We start from the raw sequence: 21,468 nt of genomic DNA, 5'->3' as shown, positions 1-21,468 counted from the left end.
TCTTAATTAAAAAATCTGCTTGCAATACGCAGCACTGCAAAGTGTTGGGCATCATGCAGCAGCCTCACATTGTCAGTTTAAGCACAGGGTCGCCCTTCCACCTTGGCTCAGGCTGCCAAACCTACCCATTGCCAAAATGAAAATACATGTTTTTCTCCTGGTGCCGGAGACTGTTTTCTTGTACAGCTAGAACAAGCGCTGCAGTGATGTGCTGATGCAGGAAGCAGTCGTGGAACCAAAGTAGGGCAAATGGGTGAGGCATCCAGCCAATAACTGTGCTCTGCATCAAAATGGGGAAATGGACTTTAAAAATATGTGGCGTGGCATACTATGACAGTGTCTGTTTAAAGAAAGTTTGTTCCTGATTTTAAAACAATGTAAGAATGGGGTGCTTTGCAAATGGCAGTGAATAAGGCGGCCAGTGCTCAACAAAAGCCTCTTTGTGGAATGAGGGTGGGTTTTTCATCATTACAAATCACCCATTTCTGAAGTGATGGGGGGGGGGGGCAGGGAGCCAGTATAGTAACTTGACTTTTGAAAAGATAAATGTTAGAACTTTGTCTATATTTTTTAATTAATCTGCTTGTTTGGAAGTTCTTGCAGGGGAGCGCAGCTATTATATACTCTTGACTGAAGAACAGTACACTCCTTCTATCTGGGATAGTTGTCCTCATCCACCGAGCACGCAGCTTCAGGAATGACACACACGGAGTGGTGAGGGAGGAAGGAGACACCCGCCTAGCCAGCCAGATCAGTCGAATCAACCCTGGCGATCAGTGGGGTGACAGATGTCACAGCCAGATTGCCCTCACATGGCAAGTTAGAGAACCAAGGGTGAGAAATGTAACATACTCTACAGACCTGAACAGGTTAACCAATGGGCAAGACCTCTGTCCATAGCCCTTTCTTATTTGGAAAATAGCATGTTTGTTCATTTTTATTTTGTTCCAGGATGGGTGTGAAGTAAGGAGCACCAAGCCTACAAAATTTGCAAAACTGAGCGTCCACGAGTAGAATTAGAGAACTAGAAAGAATGGAGGAAGGGAGAAAAAGAAGAGGGGATTGCTAAATCCTCTTCTCTGCAGCCCCGGAAAGTTGGGAAATCTTCTGGAACAGGGTTAAGGTAAGGTAGAGGGTTGCGTATGTAAAGGGGCCTCAGCAAAAATGGCTTCCCTTTCATCTTTCCAATGGGAACACCTGCTAGATCTCAGTCTTGTGAATAAAAGTAGCCCTTCTGCTTGCAGAATGCAGTCTGGATGCAGCTTCAGAATCACTAGGATCTTCAGAAAGACAATTCGAGTCAAATTACTGGTAACAAAGTCTATTTCCAAACACAACCTGCACTACAAGAGTGAAGCCTTTCAGGCATTGGGCCCATTTGGTCTCTGGAATGTATCAGATGAGTTTCAAGTGCCTATGGAAGAGCCTTCCTTTAGTGCCCCACCTATTACCTTTTTTCTACACAGAAACTCTAGCTCAATTGTGGAATAGTGCTGAATTGAATATTGAACTCAACAGAAGCAGCTTAATGGGTAATGAATTTGGTACAAATTCTCCTGCAAAAGCAGAAGAAAATATTCTATTAAGCAGCATTTGATTTCCACACTTTCAACCTCAAGAAAAAAATCCCAGCATCTTAAAGTATTACAAACCACTTTATTTTTTCAAAAAACAAATTTACATTTCCAGTGTCTAGAAAGAAGCACGTTCATAACTGAGCTATTCTAACATATAATGATAAAACCGAAACTACTGTTTCAATTTCTAAATTGCAGAAAGATACAATACTTGCATACCCTCTGCTACAGTAAACAAGTGGCACTTGGGATACATAGCCTTGTAGCATTGATTTTTACACAGCAAGCATGACATGTGTTTTTAGAATTTAAACACCTGCAAATATTAGATGCAATGGCACATAGAAAATGTCTAATTGGGTCCTGCTGCTACCTCAAGTATGTCAGTGCTATGGCAAGTTTCTCTCTAGGCAAAAGGAAAAAAAGGACACTGTGAAAGTAGATCTTTAATAGTTGCTTTAATTTCAAGAGATTTTAAAAGTACATGTTTAAAGACACCATTCAGTTGAATTTAAAGGTCAAGACTTGTATTATGTTCACATATGAAGCAGCAATGTGGGTTTGTTTCATGGTCTGTTCAATAGAAATAAGGCTGGATTTTGTTTGTTACCTGTTGTACAGAAAAGACATTGTTAGATACTTGAAAAAGCCTTCTTAGTGACTGTCTGCCTGTGCATGGCAGACATGAACAGTTCAGAAATCATGCAGGAAATATTCGGATGGAAATACAGATGAAGAAAAATCACAGGATTACTGCTAATCTAAGCCGGGTAACTTTTATGGATCTGCAAGCCAGAAATTTCAGGATCCACCTCACAGGACTTCAAAAGCACACTTACCACCTAGGCAACAGATGCATGAAGGAGTTCCCAGCGAGGTGGTAGAACCTGCTTTGTTTTACCAACACACTATCAGGAATGCCCTTCTAGGCTTCTGATTGTGCACTGGCAACCATATCTCTGCCTGACCTACATATAATCAGGTGTGGGGCAGGTTTTTGTTATTTGGGTAAGCAATTACTTGCACCTCAGTTCCATTTTTGTTTTACTGTTCATTACTTAATTATAAATTGAAAAGATAATACAAATTAAAGAAATAAGGTCATTGAGTATTATCAACATCCTTAAAAACACTTGAGAAATTTGAACTGTGGTATATTTATGCAGACTCACTTTCTTTAAAAGGTGTTTTTGGACTGACATTTTCCTTGGCAGAATGCTGAAAAGCTTTAGAAGGATCAAATCGCTTGATGCCTTGAATCGCATTTATTTGGTCCTCAAGCTCTCCCCGAACTTTCTTTTCCTTTGCTACTTGAGATCGTAGTTTTAATACCTCCTAAAGAACAGAATACTTCAATGTAAGTTACACAACAAATTCGGTGGCAACATGAAAAGATGTGACTCAAAACCGGTTCAGTTAAACTTGATCCGACTTTATTCCACTCAATCTGAAGGCCTAAAATGCACAACAGCTTAAAAATTAACTCATGGATTGTGTATGTACAAAAATTTTGATCATAAAAAATCTAGTTTTAATATAATGGGATCATTGGGAAAAGATTAGTCTTTGAAGAATGCTCTTCAACTCCCCCGCACTCCCAAAATTGAAATTCCCCCTTTCATTAGGCAGTACAACAGGCAATTCTCCCTTACTTTTACCTGCAAATAGCTCCTGGCTGGTCTCACTTTACACTATTGTTGGCTCTGTTTCCACATCACAGTAAGCCATATTAAAAACACAACTCTGGTAGCATGCTGATACAGGCTCAAGTTTGTCATGCTGCCTGGCCTTGTGAATTGTTTCTCTCCAAATAAACTATGAGCAGGAAGCCAAGAACAAACCTTGTTTACTACTACAGTATTGGTTTCCATCTCTGCAAGCAAACCATGACCTGGGTTTGAGGCATAAAAAGAACAACGGGAGCTGAATGAGAACTTTTCAGCGCCTATTCACATTAAATGATTGTGTTTAACGTGACATGTGAACCAGGCAATTGTAAAAATCCATTAGGCTTTATCAGCTTTTAAAGATATCTACATCAAACAAAGCTCTAGGACACATTCAGAATCTTCTGTGGCTATGACTATCAAAAAGCATATGTTCAGCTTTTAAAGGACTAAACTTAATGGGTCTAATTGCCAAAAAATTAGGAATAGCAAAATAAACTCCATCTCTATAAATCACATTGTCTTTGTTCCGACAGGCATGTACCTCAAACTTTTCTCAGCACAGACCTTGAAATGGTAGACTCAGTTTGGCTGGCTTGTGGTTTCTTTACATCCTATTCTGCAACACTCCCTGCTGCCCCCAGCCAGGTGCAAAAATAGTCATCTGCATCCTGCCAGTTGACAGGAACTTGTGAAGTAGTCCCCTCCCTCCCTTAAATGCTATTTTCTTTTAATTCACATGTTTATTTCATCTAATTCTTAACCCACCCCCTTCAAACAAGCAAACCTATGGTAGGGTACATTATTCTGAAAAACAGGCAATTCCACTAAAAACCTTAAAAGAATCAGTATAACAGCTACTCCTTACGTATTGTCAGTGGCTCAATATGTCAACAATCTACCTTAAAAAGCCCAACTGGTGCTGAAAACATGCATTTCTTTGTACCTCATGCCATCTTCCCTACCCCCACAGTGTCAGGCCATTGCTGGACTTTTTCATGGGCCCCATTTTGCATCCAGACTGATGGGTACTTAGCCTCCTGAGTTTGTTTTGCTCCAACTCATAGCAACGCTGCCTATCACAAACCTGTTTCAGTTGTGCATTCTCTTCTTTCAGTTTCACTACATGTTTGATTTTCTGCTTCTGATTCTGATGTCCCAACAGCTTGGCATATGCGTCACTAAGTTTGTTCAGCTCTTCTTGGGCGGCACCATTCTCATTCAAAAGGGCATTCTTCTCCGCCTCGTATGCATCAAGTTGTTTCTGAAATGTAACATTGAATATAGGCTGAACTACAAACGATCAGCAAAACTCGAGTTGCTTTCAGATGCTGTGTCCTTACTGTATAACCAATTCAATAAAGAAACTGCCCATTACCCCCCCACACACCCCGGATCAAATCCAACATCAACCCCTCATGTGCTTGAGGGTCCCCAACCCTCCAGAGAAGTTTCTGGAAGGCATAGAGGGTTGTAGAGGGGAAAGGGAACTGCACATGTATGGTCATCACTGAATTTTACCCACAGCTAATAGTGTTTAAGGCAGGGGTAGTCAACATGGTCCCTACCACCCACTAGTGGGTGTTTCAGGATTCTAGGTGGGTGGTAGGGGGTTCTATGGCACAAGCTGAATATTCCTTCCATCGAGCTCTGGTGGGCGGTAAGGAAATTTTACCATCAAGAAAGATGCATTAGTGGGCGGTAGGTATAAAAAGGTTGACTACCCCTGGTTTAAGGCAGCGGGAGCACCTGGAGAGTAGTGAAAATTCCAGAGTTTATTTTGGTATTTTTTGCAGTATCTAGACTCTTAATGGCTTTAATCAGACTAACCTGAAAGGGTTTGACTTTATTAAGCAGGTCTTCATACTGGGTACGCCATGTTTCCAGGCTCTCTCTGCAATCAGCTTCTACTTTTTCAGCAACAGTTCTCCTAAGGAAACAGAAGTCGTGCAATTCATTTCTCATTTCAGATATCCAATTACCTGATGCAAGATCCAGGGGAGCCTGCATTTGGGGCATCAAGGAGCATGCATTTACACCTGCTTCATCCTACTCTCCTTCCTGGGATCCTTATAAAAGAGGAGCTATGGTAGGTGGCTGCCCAAAACTTGCTATCTGGCATTCTGGGCATTCTTGTCTCTAGGTAGGTTGGGGGGGGGCGTGTATATTTTTCTCATATACAGTGGTACCTCGAGTTACATACGCTTCAGGTTACAGACTCCACTAACCCAGAAATAGTGCTTCAGGTTAAGAACTTTGCTTCAGGATGAGAACAGAAATCGTGCTCCAGTGGCATGGCGGCAGCAGGATGCCCCATGAGCTAAAGTGGTGCTTCAAGTTAAGAATAGACCTCCGGAACGAATTAAGTACTTAACCCGAGGTACCCCCCCCCTCTCTGTATATATATATATATATATATATATATATATATATATATGTGTGTGTGTGTGTGTGTGTGTGTGTGTGTGTGGTGCTGAGATTTTGTTGTCTTAATTTTTGTAAACCAAGGTTATTGCTCGAATTTCATATACTTCTTAACCTTTGTGAGCCACCTTTTAGGCCAGAAGACAGCACAGAAATGAACTCAAACTTGTGAAACTTACCTTTCTATTTCAAGTTGCTTTTTAAAATATTCACTTTGTTCTTCAAGTTTTGCTTGCAGATTAGCAATTTCCACAATACTCGATTCTTTGATTCTTTTTATTTCTTCATCTTTTAATGCTACTTTTGCCTGGGCATCCAGAATCATCCTAAGTGGGGAGTGGGTAAAGGAAGGGAGGAGAGCCTTTTAAATTCTCCACCTGATGGTCAGTTGGCAAAAAAAAAAACCACCAGAATGAACATATAGATAAATGGCACAAATTGCCATGAGAGTCAAGTACTAAAAGTCAGTCAAGAGTCAAGTACTTTGACTAGATCCTCACTTTGTAGGATCAAATCTGTTATGCAATTTAAACACTGGTACAATGCGAAGGATTTGCATTTTAAAATTATTATTATACAAATCCTATCCTGTATGCATGCTTTTCTTTGATAGGACCAAGGGACAAGACTGCTCCCCTCAGCTGTTATTTGGAGATGAATATGTAGCTTATATGGGACACGGGTGGCGCTGTGGGTAAAACCTCAGTGCCTAGGACTTGCCGATCGTATGGTCGGTGGTTTGAATCCCTGTGGCGGGGTGAGCTCCCGTCGTTTGTTCCCACCTCCTGCCCACCTAGCAGTTCGAAAGCACCCTTAAGTGCAAGTAGATAAATAGGTACCGCTTTATAGCGGGAAGGTAAACGGCGTTTCCGTGTGCTGCGCTGGTGCTGGCTCGCCAGCTGCAGCTTCGTCATGCTGGCCACGTGACCCAGAAGTGTCCTTGGACGGCGCCGGCTCACGGCCTCTAGAGCGAGATGAGCACGCAACCCTAGAGTCAGACACGACTGGCCCCTATGGACAGGGGTATTTACCTAGCTTATTCTGTCGAAACCTTTTGACGGGGGGGGGGGGGAGAGAGATGTTATAATTTATGATCTGTGCTAGTGGCGAACAACTCTTTAGCCTAGACACAGTCAGAAATCTGCCTCAGCAAACACATGTAAATATCATCCCACTTCACCATCAGGTCTATCAGGTGAAATTTCTTATCACCACCTTTACCTTGCATTTTCTTCCTGCGCCATGTCTTTGGCAAGCTGCGCATCTTCCATCTTTTGGGTCACATGCTGCACAGTTTTGCTCATCTCAAGTAATCTGTCCTGCAGGGCCGTTTTCTCTTGTTTGAGGGATGTGATTTCTTGGACCACAAAAGCTTTGTAACTAAGAAGGGTTACAATATTTACATTCCTGCTTGACTTGGACACTGCGCTCAAGCTCTCCTTTGCCATGCCTTACACACCATGCTTTGCCCCACCCCCACCTCTGGCATTGGTCAACTCACTCTTCCCATTCCTCCTTGCCTACATGCCAACACCTTAGATCGAGACGGGGGCGGGGATAAACTTCCTTCACCGGTGCAAACTATCCGGACAAGGGTCACACTGCTTCAGAGCTCTGCACAGCAGAATTCAAGTCACTTGTGGGAATTAAGATTTTATCAAGGGCTTAATGCCAATTTCCTCATGTGCCACGCAAAACCCCATCATGCTGCTAGTCAAATAATGCCTTCCATTTTTCTATCCCTCCTGCATCAGGGATGGGAAGCCTATAGCCTTCCAGATGGTGTCAGACTCCAACTCCCATCATACCCAATCACTGGGCATGCTACTGGGATATGATGATGGGCATTGGAGTCCCAACAGCATCTGGAGTGAGCAACCATTTATCCACTCCTGCCTCCTCCCAAAAGGGAGACTAGCAAGGTTGGTGTCATAGACAGCTATTAAATTACCCACCCACCCTCAATTCAGCAAAGTTAGTTAAATATATTGAACCTTGTAACATGGCAACAAGGTAGTCCATACTCATTTTATGGCATATAAGAAGCAGCAATACCAGGGGGTAGATGAGGGCAGGGGAAAGGGACTGCCCTGCTTCTGCTACTCCTAGATGCTTTCCTTCCTCCCTAGCACCACCTGCCTTTTGGGAAGGATCCCAAAGAGAGAGTGTGTCTACTACTGTTTAACAACACAAAGTCCTTTGTTGCAGAAGCAAGTCAATGCACATGCAAGATGAATGTGTCTGCAGCAGTTTGCCTTGATAAAACTCTGGAACTGGAGTGGGGGACCTGAAACCCTCTGCAAGTGTTGAGTTCAGATTTGTGTTAATGGGAGATGAAAGCTGAAATAAATAAGAATCATTGGGGGGGGGGCGGACACAGAGAGATATCCAATGCCGCACAGCAATACCCACAATTTGCTTTGCCCATCCCATCACCATGTCCTGATTTGGATGTTTTCATGGGCCAAAGGAAAGGGGGAAAGGCCAATGTTCTACAGTTCTTAAGACCAGCATCAACCAAAATAAGTCAACTGTGAAAGGAGGAGAGAAGGAGACAGAGGGGAAACACACCATTTACACAAGAGCAGAGAAGAAATGAAAGCATCCACTTACTACCCGAAGACTTACGTACGTTTCAAATTTAGCAACGGTCTCCCCAAGCCTACACAGAGTATTGCTATGCTCTTCTTGCATCTTCACAACGGTACTTATGCGCAATGAACCTAATTTCTCCAACTCTTCAGTTTTCCTGAGGTGGGGAGTAGTGAGTCAAAAAGTGAACAGCAGTATTTTTTAAGAACAGCCCCCCCCCCCAAAAAAAGCTAGCCAAAATTTTATGAGCCAGTGCCTCCAAGTGCTTGTTTCTGCAACCTTTCCATTTAAGTACCCTAGTCCTTTTGAGTTAAAAGCAATGTGCACAAAATGGCTTAGTGTGTGTGCGCTCTCTCTCTCTCTCTCTCTCTCTCTCTCTCTCTCTCTCTCACACACACACACACACACACACACTATTTTATCAATATATGTCATGTGATCTTTTTCACCTGCAGCTTGAAAGACTACAGCTCAGTACAGGTTTGCTCACATCACCTGCCATTTGTGAGAACTATGTCTAAATGTAAGTATGCAAATCACTATTTCTCTACACACCCTCTCAGTTCTGCTTTCAGCGCTGCTAGCTTCTCTGCTTGGGATTCCTTCACATTTTCCAAGTGTTTCACCACCATCTCAACTTGGTTTTCTTTAGCGTGCAGTCTCTCCAACTCAGCCATGGTTTCTCTCAATTCTCTTTCCAATCCCTGACGCAAATTAGCAGAAGCCACCTGAAGTAGATTCAACAAATAGCATGTAGCTCAAGTGAACCCATTAATTAGAACAATCTGCCAAGTTATCCTTCCTTCTGATCATGTTCTGCTTCAACCCAACATTCTTTGCCACTGCTTCCTAATTTAAGAAAGTATTCTAGACACAGATGTTATTTTTTGAAACTATTTTGATGGAATTTTGAGACACTACCTCACCACATATTAAATTTCTGGGTAGATATAACACAGCCCAATCTCTCCGTGGCAAATTGGGGTGGCTGATTCAATAATCTGAGACATAACCCAAAGCTATGCCCATTATGCTCCAATACTGCCGAGAGTGAAATAAGTTAGGGAGCTTCAGATAATGTGAAATAGCAGCACAAAATCTCCAACAGTAGTTGTTCTTTGTCTGCAAATGGTGACTAGCGGGATAAAACTCTTCGGCTTTCTAGACTCCTGCTCAGCTTTATTTACATTATAGGCTTCCTTCTGCTTTTGGCGCTCCTGTTCTTCTTGAATCAGTTTTTCTTTCAGAAGATCTATCTCCGCATTTGCCGTTTTCTCCTTTTCTCCATATTCAATTAAGCATTTCTCTAAAATAAAAAATAAAAAAATACAAAGTTACACACAAAAAAACTGCTTGGATATAGGTAGAATTTTTAAAATTCTAACCATTATGCTCTGCCATTCCCAGTTCATTCCTAGATTCCTGCATTTGTGTCTCCAAAGTAAAAGTAACATACAGAAAAAGGTTTGCTTGGCACAATGATTTCCACCACCAATAAAAATAAATTGCCTCACAATACTGTGCACATCAGTCAAGATTAAACTTGGAGCTGTCGTTGAGAAAATGAGAGCCAGCTGAGGTCTGTTTTGAAAGTAACGTAGGCATATTTGGCCAAAACACACCGTAACTTTATGGTCACCTTTTTGCTGTTCAAGCAGCTTGCATCTTTCATGCAGTTCTTCAATTTCTGTAGACATTGTTGCTTCTTTTGTTTCAAGAGTATTTTGCAGTGTGTCAATGTCCTTATTCTTGGCTTCTATTATTGCCTCTAACTGGATGACATCCAGCTTGTATTTATCAACTTGTTCTGAAACATTGCTGTTGGGGAGAAAAAACACACACATGATGTTCTTAGTTTACAGTAGGTCTACTTTGGCAAAAGTTAGATCTCAGCTCAGCAACTTCCACTAGCTTTGCAATGTAGTGAGTCTTATTTTAGGCCGCTGTAGTGCAAGCAGTCTCTTCTGAGAAATATTCTGAAGTAGCCACATTTTACTACTGCTTGAAGAAGAGATCACAAGAATATCTTGGTAAAGCTGCCCTAGTTATTTTTGTTTTGTTTATTTTAAGGTTATATTTAGCATGCTGCTCCTTGATTGGATCTTCATTTCATTTTCAGGTAAGGACTTGGATCCCATTAACATCCTCAAATTCTCCAAACCAGAAAAAGAGGTCACCCAAAGTCCTTTAGAAGTCACAATGCTTGAAACAATTGCTGGGACTGAAATATGCCAAAAAGTTACCCCAACAGGCCCTTATGATTTCGTTGCTGTTCCTAAAATGCCCAAAGATGCATTTAGGAGAGGTACTGGCTCTCTTGCAGTTTTAGAAGCTTCTGGCTGATGACTCCTCAACGTATATTATTCCTTCAAGGGCAATAAGAGTAGCAGATATCCACAACCTAAACACTCCAGTGTCTAAATGCCTTCCCAAATAAACATAAGCTGGTATGTTAGCCAAAGATATAGTAATATTAGCAAACTGCATTTTCTAGTCTAGCCTTTCCCAAACTGGTACCCTCCAGATAGAATCCAAATCCCATCAAACTTAGCTAGCAATGCCACTGGTCTGAGATAAACAGATGCTGTAGTATAGCAACATCTGGATGACACCTGGCTGGAGAAGACAATCTTAATTAACCATAATCTCTACCCTTATAAATGATGGATGCACCAGCATCTTGGGTCAGAACAGCTGCCTGCTGGTAGTCTCTTCTTTTCTCAACATTACCATCAATGCTAACTCAAGAGTCATCAGTAAGCCAACATGGACACTTGTGGTCCATCCCATCCACAAATGCCAACTGAAGACTGGGGCACTTCTCCACACCCTGCCTTCACTTCCATAGAACAGCAGCAGCCTAGGCAAAAACCCAGCTTTTATCTCAGTAAACATTTGTGACAACCGCTCTGAGAACTAGCAATGGACTCGTCACCTCTAAAAACGTAGCTCGTGGCAGTTATGGCTTTCGGAACCACTAGCTTCACACTTCAGTTTAACAAGTGCAGACAAATGCACAATTAGGCAAATTCAAATCTTAGGCTTTTCATAGAAATAAAACGTACAAGGCCAAGTCCCAAGGTTCCTTTACCAGACAGTGCTTGTGTCAAAGGTGTGAAATTAAGACTGTAAGTATACTTGACTTACGCAAGTTCTGCAATGTATTCCAGGAGATTCTCTAAGTCACATGTCTCTTCAGCTTGCTTTTCACTTGCTGTCCTAAAACAGAATGAAAATGTAGGGGAGCATGGAATAGGGTCTTTAAAAACTCGATCAGAAAAAAGTGAGTGTTACGTTTTCCAAAAGGAACGTTCCAGCCATGTAGGGGCCTAAAATATGTAGTTAAGTTTTCAACTGGAAAGTACAAAATAACCAAGAAATGGAAAGAAGCAGTTTCTTTCCTAGGGTATACAGAAGATCAGTTATTTAGAATCCTTACCACAGCCCAGGTAGCAGCTGAGCTTTACAAAGTTGAAAACCATTGGGAAAAGATGCAGAGGACCATATTCAACTAACTCCTAATGAAAGGACCCCCACTGAAATTAATGAACCTAATTTAGTCATGTCCATTAACTTTAATGGGTCTACTCTGAGTGGGACTAGCATCAAATATGACCAAGAATAACTACAATCCCCTCTTATCTTAATGTCCCAGAAGTCAAGCTTGCTTGGCAGTTTTTGTTTAACTAGGTGCATAAGGGCATCAATGTCACCTTTCTGAAATGTGTTTTTCCATTTAAAAAATTCTATGGATATATGTTCAAAATCATGGCCTATGTTGTCAAATGTTCACTGACAATTTGGACATACAATCTCTATTTCTATCTAAGCATTATTTTATCAGTATCCAAGGGTACGCAAAGCCATAGCAAATAAAACCTACAGACCAACTGAACTGTGGAAAGCAGCAGCGTGATGCTGCTCATGTTATCACATAATGCTTACAACAAGCAACAGAGGCCACTCAGTAGAGACTCCATCCTCAACCACTACAGGTTAAGACCTGAAAACAATCACTCTGTGTTGGATACTTCTGGACCATTGATATCCCTACAGTCATCATGTTCCAGCTCTTTTCTTAGCTATTTCTCTTAAAGGCAAAGGCACTTAAGAGTTCAGGAGTCACAGGAGAAAGCAACGCTAAATACAAGGACAACACCCCTCTTTCTCTCCACTCCCAGCTAAGCCATTGTTATAAACAGAGGTGCTGATTTTGATCAGAAATCCATCTGGGTAGAACAGTGGGGAAGTTTACTGTCCAACATCTGATTTTAATTACTCTTGATTAAATGGCTCTCCAGTGAGCAGATGGTACTGCTTCCTGTCACTTAAGATGTCCAACTAGGACACGCTAGTCAAAAAAACATGTTATGGCTCAAATTGCTTGGCCGCTCTAAAAGATTCCAACAGAGCATTATTGCTAACTAAGGAGCAAAGTAACTGAAGTTGAATGGACTAACTGAAGGAAACATACTTTAGCTTGCAAATGTATTTCACTGGCCACTCACCTGCACCAAGTCTGAAATATTTATGTTAAGTAATGCCTCTTTTTTCTTTAAAAAAAAAAGCCTTAAAAAGTAACATTTTGGTGTTTCAAAAAGCAGTTTGCCATAGAAGATGGTTACAGACTCTTACCTCTTACCTTTCAAGACCCATTACACTTAAAAGGTTAGCCTACTCAAGTACCACAAAGTTAACAAAAAGGGCTGCCGTTTGACATTTCATGCAGTAACTTACAGTTGCTCTTCCAGCTGTGCTACTTTTTCCTGTGACTGCACCAAGTCTTTTTGAACTTTGTGCAGTTTCGTTTCTGTGTCTTCCTGTTTAACAGGGCCTGTCTAAAAACCACACACATAGGCATTACACAAAAGATTAAAACCTTAAAAGATAATCAAACCTTCCCTTATTCAATTTTTTTCAAGTTTAGCAGCAATAAGTCAAGCAATAAAAGGAACCTAACCTGAGCAATGTGAACTCTCCCACTGTTCAATGTCTACATTAGCAATTTTGAACTATCCCTCACTGATGGATTCATAAAGAAAATCTGTAGTCCTAGCAGATCAACATTGAGGGTGGTTTTTAACTACTGCATCCCATCAGGGCAAGGGCTTCTGCTTGCACAATAAGAATACTGCCCCCCGCCAAATTTGCTTGTGTTGAGGGAACACCAGAACAATTTTCCTGGGATGTGGTGGTGTTGAAGGGAAGAACGTCCTTTTGTGCAAGGAGAAATCTTTGCACTAATGGAATGAGACTTAGCATTACATTAGATTTCACCCTCCCTCTCCCCATAAGCCAAGAAGTTTAAAGTCTTAGTTATACTGTGATAGATATGGTTTTAATCCCAGTCTGAGTACTGTAACTCACCTTCTTTGCATTCCTAAGATTCCGCAGCTTCATTACCTCTATCCATAGCCTTGTATTCTTCCGTGTTCCATCTTCAAGGAACTTAAGGGGAGAAAGCAGGAGAGAAGGAAAGTTTTCTTCTCAATTTTAGTTCTGATCTCTAGGAATCTTCAGGAGCAACCTAGCTAGAACAAATCCTATCTAGCCAAAATTACCCTCTGCCATTCTAGATTCCAATGGGAACAAATTGGAGTGTGAGCCTACAGAACTGTTCGAGGTTGTTAAAACAAAAGGAGTGTGTGAAGAGCTCCGAAAGGACCTCTCCAAACTGAATCGGTGACAAAACAGCAAATGAAATTAAATGTAAACATGTAGAAAGTGATGCATACCAGGACAAAAATATGCTCAGATTTCACATGTTTACTCTTGGGTTCTGAAATGGCAACAGCTGGCCAGGAATGAGACCTTGGGGTCATAGTGGATAGTTTGCCGAAGATGTTGACCCAGTGTGTGGCAGCTGTGGGAAAAGGCCACCAAGATGGCTTTAAAAGAGGATTAGACAAATTCATGGAGGACAAGGCTATCAATGGCTACTAGCCACAGTGGCTCTGCCCCTGTCTGAATACCAGGTGCTGAGAATTGCAGGTGGGCAGAGTGCAGTTGCGCACATGTCCTGCTTGCAGGCTTCCCACAGGCATCTGGTTGGCCACTGTGAGATGGGTCATTGACCCGATCTGGTAGGATCATCTAATGCAGAATGCCCCCAAAAGTTAATTTAAATAAAGAGAAGGATTTAAAAGTAAGTCCCCTTGCAGTCAATGAAACCTATTCCCATGCCTTGTGTGTTCAGCAGCCTTGCCCAACCTGATGCCCTCCATACTCCCAGCATCCTTGATCACTGGCTAGGCTGCCTGGGGCTGATGGAAACTGCAGTCCAACACATCTGGAGAGCATCAAATTGCAGAAGGCTATTGCAGGGAATTACAGCTTTCAGCACGTGCATAAACCCATCCATTGGAAATCAGTGCTTGGAAGTGCACACAATCTTTTCAATGCCAATGTAGGGTGTCCTGCTGAAAGGGAACTTGCTGCACAAAACCCTCACATTTTAAAGTGTGTTAAAGGGAAGAATGTCCCATGCTTAAGTTTGTTACTGTCTAAAGTCACATTAAGTAGATAGCGAGACAACATAGTCAAACCTCGGTTGTTGAACATAATCCATTCCAGAAGCCCGTTCAGCTTCCGAAATGTTCAGCAATCGAGGTGCAGCTTCCGGTTGGCTGCAAGAGCCTCCTGCACTCGAGGAGACGGCATGTCGGACATTCAGCTTCCGAAAACCGGAGCATTTATTTCCAGGTTTTCGGCATTCGGGAGCAGAAACGTTCCAAAACGGAGGCGTTTGGGAGCCGAGGTTTAACTGTATACACCCCAAAATTAGTATTTACTTGGTAAAATAAAGGCATTATTGTAAACAACTTAGCAGGGCCACCAAGAAAGGTGGAGAAAGGATGGGCACCATCTCTATTTTTTTAGACTACAAAGATTATAACATGTTTGTGAAATTACTGTTCACCCACTGTGCCTTAAGGACATACCCATTCAAGCACAAAGCTTTGCAGGAGGAAACTGCCACCAGAAGATAAGTGCTCATCCTGCCTCTTAAAGAGGGGCCAAACACCACAGCAGCTACATAAACCATACTGATATGTACCTTTGATTTCAGTAATTCATTGGTCCTGATCAACTCCAGCTGCTGCTTTTCCAGAGAAGCAATATTCGCCAAAAGTGAGGTTTTCTCCCTAATTGCAGCAGACAGCTTTGACTCAGACTTTGCAAGCTCTTCCTCCAGAGCTTGCAGCCTTTTATCCTGCTGGCCACGTTCTCCAATCAGCACCCGAATCTACAGTAATACGCATGAAATTAGCTGAGAAATAGTTCCAGGAAGCAAGTCCCCCCTCCCCCACAATATTGTTTCATTACTAGTTGAAATTCAAAAATGTTCTTGTTATAAGTAACACAATTGAATTAATTGTCCCAGGGCACTTGCAGACTGTCATTATTTTTGGGTGGGATTCAGTCCAGTATTAGAAACTGAGAAATGAAAGCTAGGACCTAAATGGCAACTTAAAACTAGGTTGTGGGCACAACAACAGAATGTCCAGGCACGCTTTTTATAACAAGAATACAAAACTGAAAATGAATGAACTGCAGCTAAAATATTATGTTCATTTTTCACATGGTCTAGTCCTTCGCCTCCCCACGCCCCTAATATTCTTAAGAGGGTCTCTTCTCCAGTCTTCAGAGAGTAGCTAGGAGGAGGCAGAAAAAGGTCCTCTTTCCTTCCACTCTGCAGTTTTAACCTGAAATCTTAGGTACAGTACTGCGCCCAGAGCTCAGAAACTGCTAATGAAATTCCTGCTCACAAATGCCCCTAGAACAATGGGAGTTTCGAACACTGATTCAGTTGCAATGCCAGCAAATTCAGTTTGCCACAATTACAGTTGTTTGGGAAGGCTTGTGTCACAAGCCCACTTCCCTGAATGATCAGACTTTTTGTGATATAAGGAAGTGGTGGGGAAATGCAGTGGAACTGATGCAATGTCATCAAAGCTCCCTACAAATACATCAGAATGAATGCTCAGTAAAGCAAACTGTCTAAATGGAACCCCAAGTCACCCACCAGAGCAATAATTCACATGTCAGCTTTTATAAATGATTTCAAAGTAGTTTACAAGTAAGCCAACCATAAATCCAACATTACATATAAACAAATCAAAATCAAATTTTATTAAACGGTCACAGACCAGATTGGTTCGTACAGCTAGTCAGCGAAACATAACACCAGAAAAAACAAAGGACAATTTCAATACAGATTAGGCCATAACAACAATTTAAGATATAAACAAAGAACTATACTGAAACACTCCAGACACCTGTAACATCAATGTCAAAATGGCTTATGATGTTGAGTTTGATGATAGCCAGGTGACTTAAAGGCCCTTGGGTACTTCCAAGGGGAGTTTCCTATTATGCTGACTAATAAACAAATTGATTTGGCGACCCACTTATTTAAACATCACTAGGAAATTTGGGGAGACAGTAGTGACACTGAGGGAAAATGCTGCACTCCAATATATCCAGTGTCTTGGGTCAAATTATGTTATAACATGTCAAATCTTTGGCTTTCCAACAAGCCTGAAGAGGTTTAAGAATTAATTGAGACCTAATAATAATAACAACAATAATTTATTATTATTTATATGCTGCCCATCTGACTGGGTTTCCCCAGTCACTCTGGGCAGCTTCCAACAAATTAAACACATTAAGTACAGTAAAACATCAAACATTAAAAACTTCCCTATACAGGGCTGCTTTCAGATTCTGCAAACCTAAAAGAACCATAGATTGTCACACCAGAAATGCAATAGATTTATTTAATTAAGCTACTAAAAGAGATGTAGGTGTTTATACCTCCTTTTCCAACTCCTTGCATGTTTTCAAGTCTTTTTTGCTGGCCAAATCCTTTCCTGCTTTCATTCCCGAGCTGTTTGGCTTTACATTCTAGAGGCCAAGAAAATAGGTTTGTTTCATAAAAGGGCTGAAACCTAAAAACCAATTTCCTTTTGATTTCACCCACACTTTATGAGCACAGCTTTTCAGAAGTGCAAATGCAACTTATCCAGCAGACAGTTGAGAAATCTACACATGCTCCTTCCCAATTGCTCGGAAAAAATAATTTCCCAAACTTATATGAAGAAACTCCTAAAGACCCGTGATCTTTCGGTCTATCCCAGTTTGACAATTATAACAGGCTTTCAAATGGACTGTATTTGTAAAGAAAAAACTTTAGCAAAATTATCCTGGGTGGGATGCAGAGTTTTGTGGTGCTTGCCTTACTTTTATGGGTGCGTGTCTTTCCTTTCATTCTAGAAATTATCTCACCAATTGTCTGCCCTCTACAGCCTTCATGGGTGCCAATATTTCAATTAAAGTCCAGGGGAGGAGGCCATGAAGCAAGTCTTCCCACAGGACTTTCTCAAATCAGGAAGCTCAGACAGCCAGGGAGGCTTCAAAGAACTGGAAAATGTTTACTATAAAGTGTGCATATATAACACTCCACCCTATGCCATCTTGCAACAATAAAGTAAGCTCAAAACCTACATTCATAAAAATTATAGAGAAGCTCTATTGAGTTCCAAGAACAAATCAGAAACATGGAAGCCATTCCCCGGGGAGAAAAAATAATAATGAAAAGTTAAAGGGCAGATTTTGACACAGCACTAGAAAAATGCCAAGGGAGACGGAAGATAGAATATGAATCCTACTTTCGAGTCAAGTTTTCTTGCAGCAGTTGATGAAGGTTTCATACTGGTAACATTCTGCTGAATTCCTGTGTCCTCTATGAAAAGAAAAAAATAAGAGAATTTTCACCATATTCCATTTCCAAATTATTTGTTCAACATCCTTAGATGTTCAGCATCCATAGATGGGAAACACAAGAACAATCCATGAAATGATGCTTGTGGACAAAATGAAATGGAGAACCAAGTGCATTATCCATTCAATGCAACATAGAACCCTGGCAAATCAGGGTTCCACTTGCAGATATAAACCAATCACCCCTGAATTAGAAGAGGGTGGCAAGGTTGCACTATTGCACTTGTCTGTGTCCCCACATGTGAAATTCCCATCTTGCAGAACCACCTGAAAAAGGTTTCTGTTTCAGCCATTTTATAAAAAAGGACTAAGCAGATGTACTTCTATTTCCCAGGTGTCTCACAGAAAACTTTATACAACCATTCCCACATTGTCTAGACATCACAAAACAAACATTGACTATAAGCAAATCTACTTTGGGGCATGAATAAGTGCCACAGCATGAAGTTGCAAGGAGAAAGTTGGAATGACTACCTGTAAATAAGCTAACATGAACACAAGCACAAGTCGCCCTCTTAGTGTTATTTTACCTTCCATTATTCTTTGTGTGTTTAGACAAGACAGCAAAATTAACAAATTTATAATTAAACAAGTAGGAATCCAACAAACAGGAGCTCTAAAGCAGAAGGACAGTAAGTGTTAATGCACATCCATAACAAGCGCAAGTCATAACTCCAGCAAAAGCTCCTAAACCTCTCAGTAGTGTGTATATGAACATACATGAGTGCTGACTGCGCACATGTGAATTCAGGCATAACACTACTGGAGGTCATTGACAAACATGGAACATGGTTAAGAATGGACGATGAGAACAGACTCTTCATGCATGAAGCGCAGATCTGAAGCTTGTTAAAGAAGCATCAAGCAAGCATTTGCCAGTCCAGCTTTTCCACAATTTCATTACCCATATGCTCTTTGAATCGTTGGGACTTGTCAAAAGACACAGGTCCTTTTGATGGATCTGAAGTTTTGACATCATAAGCGCCTGGTGATGGGGCACAAGCTAGATAAGGTGGGAAGAAGGATGAACATTCAGCAAAAATCAAAGCCCTGATTAAAACAAACCCATTTTTAAAAATATATACATTTTGGATAGCCAACGGTTGCAGAAAAAGCTGAATTAATCCTTACTGCAGTGTTTGCATTCATTACATTGTGCACTGGGGTTCTTTCACCTCCTTTGCATATTTCTATTGAGGAAGGGAATATATTTTGCTAATCTCTGAATTCCTGATAAAATAGTCACAAGATGAAAGGGTAGAAATGACCCAATTCAAGGGACACTACAAACTTTAGTCTGCACCAACTAAATCAATAACAATGATCGTGAATGCGTTACCAGGGCCCATTGAGAAATAATACAAATATTATACAATGTAACCATTTGCAATATTTTTATAACTTGAAAAGAAAAAGAACTCCAGCCGTTTCCTGGTGCCTTAAGAATTGTTTTAAAAGTAAATTTTAAAATGAAGGGGGCAAAACTTAGGGCCAGTCTTACTATCAGCTAGAGAAAAACAAAGGAAGGGAGCAGTGGCGATGTGTTGGAGGACTAAACTATGCGCATAACGCCTGTCTGGCACCACATAAGTCAGCCAGTGTCTTTAGGGGCAGTGAATGACCCTGTACCATCACTAATGTTTTATTTTTATTTTTTTATTTTTATTATTATTATTGGGTTTTATAAACAAAAATAACGTTCTACCTTGTACCTTCGGTTACAGATGCTTCAGGTTACAGACTCTGTTAACCCAGAACTAGTACCTTGGGTTAAGAACTTTGCTTCAGGATGAGAACAGAAATCGCGCAGCGGCGGCAGTGGGAGGCCCCATTAGCTAAAATGGTACCTCAGGTTAAGAACAGTTTCAGGTTAAGAACGGACCTCCAAAACAATTTAAGTTCTTAACCCGAGGTACCACTGTATATCACAAAAATAGCATAATAAATGTGGAGTAATATCTACAACATATGGTTCATTATTAGTGGTTAATGTATTAGTTCTTGGTTCATGAATTGCTTTAAAAAACTTTTTTTAAAAAGTCCAGTAGCACCTTAGAGACCAACTAAGTTTGTTCTTGGTATCTTTCGTGTGCATGCACACGAAAGCTTATACCAAGAACAAACTTAGTTGGTCTCTAAGGTGCTAGACTTTATATATATATATTTCGACTGCATCAGACCAACACGGCTACCTACCTGAATTTAAATAACTAGGAAGAAATGAGGGGGAGAGGAATGGTAAGTGGGGTGGGGTGGTTATGCTTCTAGTCTCCTACTTATCATCAGCAATGTTTAAGATTAAGAACATTTATACATGGAATGGGAGGCAGGAGAAGTGTCTTGCCCTTTGCCTCGGGCAGCAAAACATATTGAGCCGGCCATACTAGACTACAAACAGGTTGGTACCCAAAAGAGACTGGACTTTGGACAAGAGAAGGCAAACATCGCCTTTAGTGGGGAAGGGGCACAGAATTAAGTGGAGCTTCCATGTTCGGAGGCAATGTACCTTAAAGAAACGGGGACAAAAAGAGGTCGGGGGGAGGACTGGGTGGTGGACTAGACGGGCTCTCAGCAAAGCCCTGGGTAGATACTCCCCTCCATTCACCCTCTGCGCTCTTTGGAGACGCAACCGAGCGCCCCTTCCCCACCTCCCGGCCCTTTACTCACTTGGTGCCTCATTGAAGCGCCTGAGAGGAGCCTTCGGGAACGACATGGCGAAAAGCAGCGCCCGGCCAGCCTGCAGCGAGCAGAACGAATTCAAACAACCGCGGCGCCCCGCCTCCCGCGTCATATGAACTCAAAGCAGCCAATCAGGAACGCGCGCCGCCGGCCAAGAGGCGGCCGCTGGGAGGAGGTGTTAGAGGGAGGGAGGCGGGGCAGGCGAGAGGGCAACGCAGAGATAGAAAGGGGAAGAGAAGCCTCAGAGCAGTCCTGCAGCGGGACAGCTCAAAGGCAGTCCCCTGGGCTTTCTTGGGGCTTCCTCCCAGGAAGCGGGGCAAGGGCGACGCAGACTCATTTAACGGCCTCGCTCTGCGTAAATGGGAGGGCTCTGACGTGGAAATCTATAAACGGTCTGGGAGGCGTCAGCAAACGAAAGCCTTGTGTTAAGGTCTCCATACACAGGGAAAACTCTTCCTATATTCCACCCGTTTTCGTTGTAATAGTCTGATTTTAACGCGTGTGCTCCTCTTATACTGTAGGCGACAGGTGTAGTTTACTGATCCAGTTGCGAGTATCCAAAGCGCCTTTTCTTCTGCGCGCCTCCAGCGGGATGCATCCGCGCATCGTCCGGGGACGCATCCTGAGTAGCGAGCGCATTCCACAAACGAACACAATTTGCATTTCAAATCGACGACAAGAAGCCTTTCGAAGAAGCCTTTCTGGCTGGGTGGGGTTAGGTACAACTTTATATTCTCCAAGATGTC

General features: G+C 41.8%; 1 protein-coding gene and 1 long non-coding RNA gene across 5 annotated transcripts; one reads left to right on the top strand and one right to left on the bottom strand.

Annotated features, from left to right (window-relative positions):
* The first annotated feature begins 637 nt into the window (after positions 1-637).
* On the top strand, positions 638-17,925 carry LOC309333430. Its single transcript, XR_014152513.1, has 5 exons — positions 638-834; positions 952-1,123; positions 8,716-8,783; positions 10,331-10,379; positions 17,537-17,925. It is a non-coding gene; the product is annotated as an uncharacterized lncRNA (long non-coding RNA).
* HMMR (hyaluronan mediated motility receptor) lies at positions 2,021-20,876 on the bottom strand. Of its 4 annotated transcripts, XM_081846144.1 has the most exons (19): positions 20,711-20,771; positions 19,175-19,233; positions 18,948-19,046; positions 17,932-18,005; positions 17,078-17,167; positions 15,318-15,506; positions 13,628-13,708; positions 12,998-13,098; positions 11,408-11,479; positions 9,900-10,078; positions 9,448-9,566; positions 8,816-8,988; positions 8,301-8,417; positions 6,890-7,048; positions 5,848-5,994; positions 5,075-5,174; positions 4,332-4,508; positions 2,750-2,912; positions 2,021-2,187 (listed from the first exon to the last, which is right to left on the bottom strand). In XM_081846144.1, the coding sequence occupies exons 3-19, from the start codon at positions 18,949-18,951 to the stop codon at positions 2,144-2,146; spliced, it is 1,989 nt and encodes a 662-aa protein (XP_081702270.1). In that variant the 5' UTR covers positions 18,952-19,046; positions 19,175-19,233; positions 20,711-20,771; the 3' UTR covers positions 2,021-2,143. The 4 variants fall into 4 exon arrangements, with proteins under 4 accessions (XP_081702270.1, XP_081702268.1, XP_081702267.1 ...); XM_081846142.1 differs by lacking the exon at positions 19,175-19,233 and having other exon boundaries at positions 8,816-8,964; positions 20,711-20,876; XM_081846141.1 differs by lacking the exon at positions 19,175-19,233 and having other exon boundaries at positions 20,711-20,873.
* Between the last annotated feature and the right edge of the window lie 592 nt (positions 20,877-21,468).

Source organism: Podarcis erhardii (genome assembly GCF_964252035.2).
Source record: "Podarcis erhardii genome assembly, chromosome: 2".
NCBI lineage: Eukaryota > Metazoa > Chordata > Lepidosauria > Squamata > Lacertidae > Podarcis > Podarcis erhardii.
The sequence above is the reverse complement of the archived record's forward strand: the minus strand, read 5'-3'. Positions and strand labels throughout refer to the sequence as shown.

Bases quoted from the DNA above. Each gene is read 5' to 3' on its own strand.
- HMMR (XM_081846141.1), bottom strand. From the start codon at position 20,834: ATGACGCGGGAGGCGGGGCGCCGCGGTTGTTTGAATTCGTTCTGCTCG. The intron at 17,168-17,931 runs GTAGGATTCATA...CTTGGCCTCTAG, and splicing joins CAAGAAAACTTGACTCGAAA to AATGTAAAGCCAAACAGCTC. The intron at 13,709-15,317 runs GTACATATCAGT...TCTCCCCTTAAG, and splicing joins ATGAATTACTGAAATCAAAG to TTCCTTGAAGATGGAACACG.